The sequence below is a fragment of the Polistes dominula genome, unplaced genomic scaffold (genome assembly GCF_049000335.1).
Source record: "Polistes dominula isolate Pdom_NZ unplaced genomic scaffold, Pdom_raw_medaka contig_33, whole genome shotgun sequence".
NCBI lineage: Eukaryota > Metazoa > Arthropoda > Insecta > Hymenoptera > Vespidae > Polistes > Polistes dominula.
This window is the reverse complement of record NW_028300998.1, coordinates 3,366,210-3,373,977: the sequence shown is the minus strand read 5'-3', so window position 1 is coordinate 3,373,977 and position 7,768 is coordinate 3,366,210. Positions and strand designations below refer to the sequence as shown.

Here is a 7,768-nt window from a genome sequence, read left to right as displayed (position 1 = left end):
TATATATATATATATAATAAATGAGACGTTTCGTTTTCCCTACATTTTTCAGGAAATATTTCTCATTACCGTTTCCTGTACAATCCTAGTAAGCGATGTATTTTCGTGATGGAAGAAAATATATAAAACCTCGTTCATTTTTTTAACATTAAACAGTCCACTATCTACAGGAGACGATTATTTCACGTATTAACCGAAATTTTTAATTTCAAATGTTCAAAGCTATTCATTGCAATATTTAATTTACAACGGTAAAATATCGATATTTTACTTTGGTAGTCTCTATTAAAATACATGTATATATACGCAATAAAAAATAAGCGATTAAAACTATTTTATCGTGTACAAAACGTCGAGTAGGAGTAAAAAAAAGGATAGTCAAGTATCCTCAAAAAGAAAAAAATTCATATTCTGTCTTCAAGCATATTAATGTTGAAACAGAGAATCTTGCACCTGTACTTATCTGACAAACCTAAAAATCTTTTACTTCTTTCTTTTGTTTCTTTCAATCAATTGCTTCCTTTCCTATAAATCGGTCATATTTCGATTCGTAAGTGTGGTTGTTTGAAGTATTACACAATCGCTTTCAATACTTTTTCTTACCCCATCACCGACACCACGAACTCTTATAATCGGCGTCACTTCATTTATCCCCCTTCTCGTTTTCATTGTAGTATGGTCAGCTAATAGTCTGTATTTCAACATCGAGTTGTAATCCTTAAATATGGATTCCTGCTGTGAGAGATAAGAAAGGTATTGAAATATCTGCTCGAATAATGACTGATGACCAAGAAACATAAATAATCAGGAAAAGTACTGGAAGAAAATATTCTTCTCTTACACAAAATGGTTTCTCTTTTTTCATTTTATTTTTTTTTATTTTTTTTTTTGTTCCTATTTGTTTATTTCAGTCAGTCCTAAGGGGGGCGCAAACAGCCGCTTGTGTGCGCTATAGCGATTCAGAGGCGGCGGTGTTTGCCGATGGTGCATTACGGGGGGAGGGGTTGATATCTGTAAGAGGACGTCGATAATATGAAAGAAAAAAGAAAAGATTTAGAAAAATTGATTTTAATTATATTAATTTTTTTTTGTATTACAAAAATTAATTTGTACTTAGAGCTTAGTAGTATTATTTTTTGGAAAGGGGGAGATGATCAAGGAAATGACTGGTTTAGCGTGACGACCGGAAGGAATGAAGGCTTATAGTATCGCGAGGAAAAATGTTGATTGAGAAAAAGAAATAAATAACTAAAAAAGAAAAAGGAAAAAAACGTAAAGTAAAGAAAAGAAAGAAGAAAGAGACTAAATTTTTTCTTCCTTTTTTGTATTTATTTCAAATTCTTCTATGTTTTCATTTTTCGTTTGATCGTTCTTGCCGAGCTTTTCGTTGCTTTCTTATTGCTCATAGTAAGGATCTTTGTTTACGGAACACAACTCGGTTTAGAACAAGAGAAAGTTTGCTGGCAGTACTGGCTTGAAAAGGGGGCATGGGTTGGATGGCGAGATGTGGATAGTAAGAGCTCTTGGTGTCGATGGTGGGAGATAGGACGAAAGTTATAAAAGTGGTACGGCCCTACAGACGACTACTCGTACGAGTCGAAAAATGGCCGATTTCGAGAAAAGGAAATAATCGAGTGAAAGAATAAAATAGGATAAAGATATCTATTTCGATATAAATATTCTTGGAAATTGAAAGAAGCGACACGTTTGATACCTATTCGAAGTTTATTGGTTAATGGGAAATTAATGATCTGAATATCTTGTGTAGATTGCATAAGGAGAGATAATAAAATTCTTACTAGGATAATGTAGAGGGGATCAAATACTTCGTAACTTTTTTTCTTGTTAGAATAGAAATATTTTCAAAATTTATTTCAATATATTTCTTTTAAAATAATAAAATATTAAAATAATAAATATTTTTGTATATTATTATAATATAAATAAAATGTACAATATTTATATTTATACAATTACTTAATATGGAAATAATTATATTTACATAGAATATTTGTGAAATATTTGTTACATATAATATTGAACTTATAAGTAGAAAACAGTATCTTACATGCCAGGGGATAGTCAAATAGATCTTTCTTCGATTTTTTTTAAAATTTTTCACATTTGTAATGGTCCATGAGAATGTTTACTGTGTTTTTAAGCTTGGCATATACATTTAGCCATTTGCTAAAAAACGCGGATTGCAATTTTACATAGATACGTATTCTAGTGTTGTAATCTACAATGTGTGTGTCTCTCAAGTCGCCGCTATTTTATCTGGACAGGGAAAAAGTTAGTAATTATTTCTTTTTCAAATTTCCTTTTTTTCGTTATTATAAAATGAGCTTAATAAATTTTCTTCTTTCCTCTTTTTTTTTCTTTTTTTTAAAGAGTATTTTATATTAAATATAATTTTGTAGGGAATATAATGAAAAGAAGGATGCATTTGTATTATAGGAGATGTATGAATTTTTTTTTTGTAAACGTTATTAAATTTATTAATAAATCAACAATATTTCACTAGTAATAAAGATTTAATAATTATAAATTAACCCCTTTCGACACGATTTTTTTTTCGTTTAGGAAAAATTTATTTTTATACTAAAATAAACATTTACGTGAATAAAAACAACAGTATACTTTTAAAAAAAATATTTATTCATTTATTTATAATTTGTAAATCTACATTTTAAAGGACATTTAATGGACTCGTTTGTTCGTCCTTTTTATATTTCATCCGCCTATTTTGGAACCATATTTTTATTTGCCTTTCAGTCAAATTTAGCCTGTCTGCCAAACGGATTCTTTCCACTCTACAAATGTATCGGCTCCTTAGAAATTCTTTTTCTAAATCTCTAAGTTGATGGCTGTCGAATGCTGTCCTTATTCGCTTTCTTTTTGCAGTTACTGTAATATGAAAAAATATTATAAGCGTGGCTCAATTTGTTGCACAAAATAAATTCTATGTATTTTAAAAGAATTCAAAGATTTCGCGAAACACTTTTAAAAAGTCTATCGTTTTGGGTTTGATTATTCTTATCGAATTTCTAGATTTTTATTTCGAAATATTAACTTTCTACTAAAAAGTATTAAAAGAGAAATTCTATAATTTCTTTATTATTCCCTTTACTTCCGGACATTTCCAATTTATCACTTATCGAGTTATTAGAAAACACCGAGACATATTTTTATCGCAATATTTATTCTCATCTCAGCAATAAAAAGTAATCTGAAGGAAAATTGATCAAAAGTAAAAGTCTAAAAAATCTTATTGTATATTATTAATATCTAACTTGTGTATATCTTAATAAGCGTACGTTTTTATAATTACGACCGAAATATTTTTAAGTCTTATATCGATAGAGTAAATAATTTAAGAAATAAGAAATCAAAAAGAAAAAATATGTCAAAGTAAATCAAAAAGAAATTTATATTTACTTACCATTATCTTCATGAACACAAGATGAAATTATCATTGTGTTATTAGTTGGTTGTGGTTCTATTATTTCATCTTTCTGAATAATTATCGTTGATTCTGTCGGCAATAGTCCTTGCTGCTGTATAAATTCACTTTGGCAATATTCCGATCTTCCAATGAATTGATAGGAGTTTGTTAAAAGATGTGATCCGTTTCCATATTGGTCTGATGGTTTTTTCCCTTGAGTTACATCTCCCGGGCTTATTTCTTCTTGTTCTTCGGATATTATTTGTAAAATTAAGTCTAAATCATCTGGATACTCATTGAATTCTATATTATTATTACTAGTATTGTTGTTAAGTCTATCCATTTTTAAAGTTTCTTATAATTTTTAGAGAGGTAACTAGAATACACGCTAGTCCTAGTACACGAAGTACAAATTTTAGACTGAACAGATTTCTAACAAGTGTACGGTATATATATATATACATGATACAACATCGAGTGGAATTCCTTAAATACGGATCCCTGCTGTGAGAGATAAGAAAAGTATTGAAATATCGGCGCGACTAATGACTGATGACCAAGAAACATCAATAATCAGGAAAAGTACTGGAAGAAAATATTCTTTTCTTACACAAAATTGTTTGTTTTTTTTTTCATTTTATTTTTTTTTTTATGTTTTTTTTTTCTATTTGTTTGTTTCGGTCAGTCCTAGAGTGACGCAATCAGCCGCTTGTGTGCGCAATAGCGATTCAGGAGCGGCGGTGTTTGACGCAGGTGCATTTCGGGGAGAGGGGTTGATATCTGTAAGAGGACGTTGATAATATGAAAGAAAAAAGAAAAAATTTAGAAAAATTGATTTTATTAATATTTATTTTTTTTTTGTATTACAAAAATTAATTTCTACTCAGAGCTTAGTAATATTATTTTCTGGAAAGGAGGTGGTAGGACAAAAAAGTTTGGGAGCTATGGATTATTACGATACAAAAAGATTATACTTGTTACGTGTGAACAATGTTGACGTTAACTGTAGCACGTAAACTAGTTTTCGTTTCGTACACTCGTTTGTTCGTTCTTTTTGCGTTTCATCCGCCTATTTTGAAACCAAATATTGATTTGTCTTTCATTTAAATTTAAATTTTCTGCTAACTGTATTCTTTTTAGTCTACCAATGTATTGGCTCATACATTTTTTAGGAAATATTTCTCCTTACCGTTTCGTGTACAATCCTAGTAAGCGATGTATTTTCGTGGTAGAAGAAAATATATAAAACCTCGTCCATTTTTTTAACATTAAACAGTCAACTATCTACAGGAGACGATTATTTCACGTATTAACCGAAATTTTTAATTTTAAATGTTCAAAGTTATTCATTGCAATATTTAATTTACAACGTTAAAATATCGATATTTTACTTTGGTAGTCTCTATTAAAATACATGTATATATACGTAATAAAAAAATAAGCGTATAAAACTATTTTATCGTGTACAAAATTTCGGGTAAGGGTAAAAAATATAATGGTCAAGTATCATCAAAAAGAAAAAAATTCATATTTTGTCTCCAAGAATATTTATGTTTCAACAGAGATTCTTGCACCAGTACTCTCCTGACAAAACTAAAAATCTTTTACTTCTTTTTTATGTTTCTTTCAGTCAATTGCTTCCTTTACTATAAATCGGTCATTTTTCGATTCGTACGTGTAGTTGTTTGGAGGATTACACAATCGCTTTCAAGATTTTTTCTTACCCCATCACCGACACCACGAACTCTTATAATTGACGTCACTTCATTTATCCCCCTTCTCGTTTTCATTGTAGTATGGTCAACTAATAGTCTGTATTTCAACATCGAGTTGAATTCCTTGAATAAGAATCCCTGCTGTGAGAGATAAGAAAGGTATCGAAATTCGGCGCCACTAATGATTGATGACCAAGAAACATACATAATCAGGAAAAGTACTGGAAGAAAATATTCTTCTTTTATAAAGAATTTTTTCTTTTTTTATATTTTGTTTTTTTTTAGTTTTGTTTGTCTTTATTTGTTTATACCTATAAGTCCCAAGGTGGGCGCAATCGGCCCCTTGTGTGCGTTGCAGCGATTCAGGTGGGTGGTGAATGTCACAGGTGCATTTCGGGAGAAAAAGCTTGATATTTGTGAGGGAAAGATGATAATATAAAAGAAAAAAGAAAAGATTCAGAAAAATTGATTGTATTTATATTAATTATTTATATTATTTATTTACATACTTATAATCTAAATATAACAGAGTTATTCATTTTTTATAAACATGTAAAATATAGTAGACGTTTAAAAATAGAATATTACATTCTATAGAAATATTATAAATTTCATTATATATATTTATTCTTTATACATATACTATCGTCAACAGCCGTAGCCGTGCTAAGAGCTCAAGATCTCGTTCGATAATTCAGGGAAAGCAGCACTTTGGGCACTTGTTAGTACTTGGATGGGTGACCCGTTTGGGGTTTTAACAATTTATAATCCGCTTGCATGATCAGACTGGGTGGACTTGAGAGTAGCTCAGTTTTGATTATGTTGCTGGTCCCCCCAAGCCCCAGATAACCGACGAGGAATCCTGATGAACTCGCCTGACGGAATCGCAATGAGAGAAACCAGAGGCCCCCCCAATTATTGTTGTTACTTCTAAGAAAGAGAAGAAGACGACGACATAAAATGTGTGTCTCTTACGATTGTGTGCTTACCTATTTTGAAGAAAGAAGAAGACGACATATATACAAAATGTGTGTGTCTCTTACGATTGTGTGCTTACCTATTTTGAAGAAAGAAGAACACATATATATAATGTGTCTCTAGGAAATCAAAAAGAAACTACTTATATCTCTACATACCTGTATCATCTTTAATAGATGATGGAAACTAATTTCACGTAGAAATTCTTCCTCTAAAACTCTTATTTGGCGGCTGTCAAATGCTGTCCGTATTCGTTTTCTTTTTGCAGTTACTGTAATATGAAAAAATATTATAAGCGTGGCTCAATTTTTTGCACAAAATAAATTCTATGTATTTTAAAAGAATTCAAAGATTTCGCTAAACACTTTTAAAAAGTTTATTGTTTTGGGTTTGATTATTCTTATCGAATTTTTAGATTTTTATTTCACAATATTAACTTGCAACTAAATGTTGAATTCCTTAAATACGGATCCCTGCTGTGAGAGATAAGAAAAGTATTGAAATATCGGCGCGACTAATGACTGATGACCAAGAAACATCAATAATCAGGAAAAGTACTGGAAGAAAATATTCTTTTCTTACACAAAATTGTTTGTTTTTTTTTTCATTTTATTTTTTTTTTTATGTTTTTTTTTCTATTTGTTTGTTTCGGTCAGTCCTAGAGTGACGCAATCAGCCGCTTGTGTGCGCAATAGCGATTCAGGAGCGGCGGTGTTTGACGCAGGTGCATTTCGGGGAGAGGGGTTGATATCTGTAAGAGGACGTTGATAATATGAAAGAAAAAAGAAAAAATTTAGAAAAATTGATTTTATTAATATTTATTTTTTTTTTGTATTACAAAAATTAATTTCTACTCAGAGCTTAGTAATATTATTTTCTGGAAAGGAGGTGGTAGGACAAAAAAGTTTGGGAGCTATGGATTATTACGATACAAAAAGATTATACTTGTTACGTGTGAACAATGTTGACGTTAACTGTAGCACGTACACTATTTTTCTAATGCAAAATAATGCATTTGTCCCGACGGGGATCTTCGTAAGAACTCACGTAGCGCGTTATGAAGTAATGTAGATAATAATTACTTTGTATCACATTCGAATCAAAGGACAAAGTCGTTTCAATCTAGTACTTAAATCGATAAAGGATTCTATGGTTAAATGCATTATTTTTGAGAGTTAAGTCTTATGTTTTTTTATTTTCTGAAGACTACTTATTTATTATTGATTATAATTCTTCTTGGACTGAGAGATCTCTACTATTGTTTTTTGATTGTACGGTAATTTAATAAAATATTATTGAAAAAATACATTTCTCATAAAACTTCTGCTGAACCAATCTTTTTAAATTTGCAAAGAATATCACTATTGACGGGTAGACTGGTCGAATTATAGAGAAATTTATTATCGTTAAAACGAATTTATAAATCAAACAAAAACTAATTTAAAGAAGAATTATCGGAAGAGTTTACAATACAATTGACTATACCGGACGCTAAGACGGTCTTCGGAAGACTCTAATTATTATAATTAAGAGATTAATAATATTTCTCAATAACAATCCGAGTACACGGACGTCTAGTGGTTTAGCGTTTTTCTTTTTTTTAAATGCAAACCGATTTCCTATAGCATAG

General features: G+C 30.1%; 1 protein-coding gene across 1 annotated transcript; it reads right to left on the bottom strand.

Moving 5' to 3' along the window:
- Nucleotides 1-2,689: 2,689 nt before the first annotated feature.
- Nucleotides 2,690-3,788, bottom strand: LOC149032227 (uncharacterized). The gene is made up of 2 exons (XM_089173626.1): nt 3,443-3,788; nt 2,690-2,907 (listed from the first exon to the last, which is right to left on the bottom strand). The coding sequence occupies exons 1-2, from the start codon at nt 3,786-3,788 to the stop codon at nt 2,690-2,692; spliced, it is 564 nt and encodes a 187-aa protein (XP_089029752.1).
- Nucleotides 3,789-7,768: the final 3,980 nt, after the last annotated feature.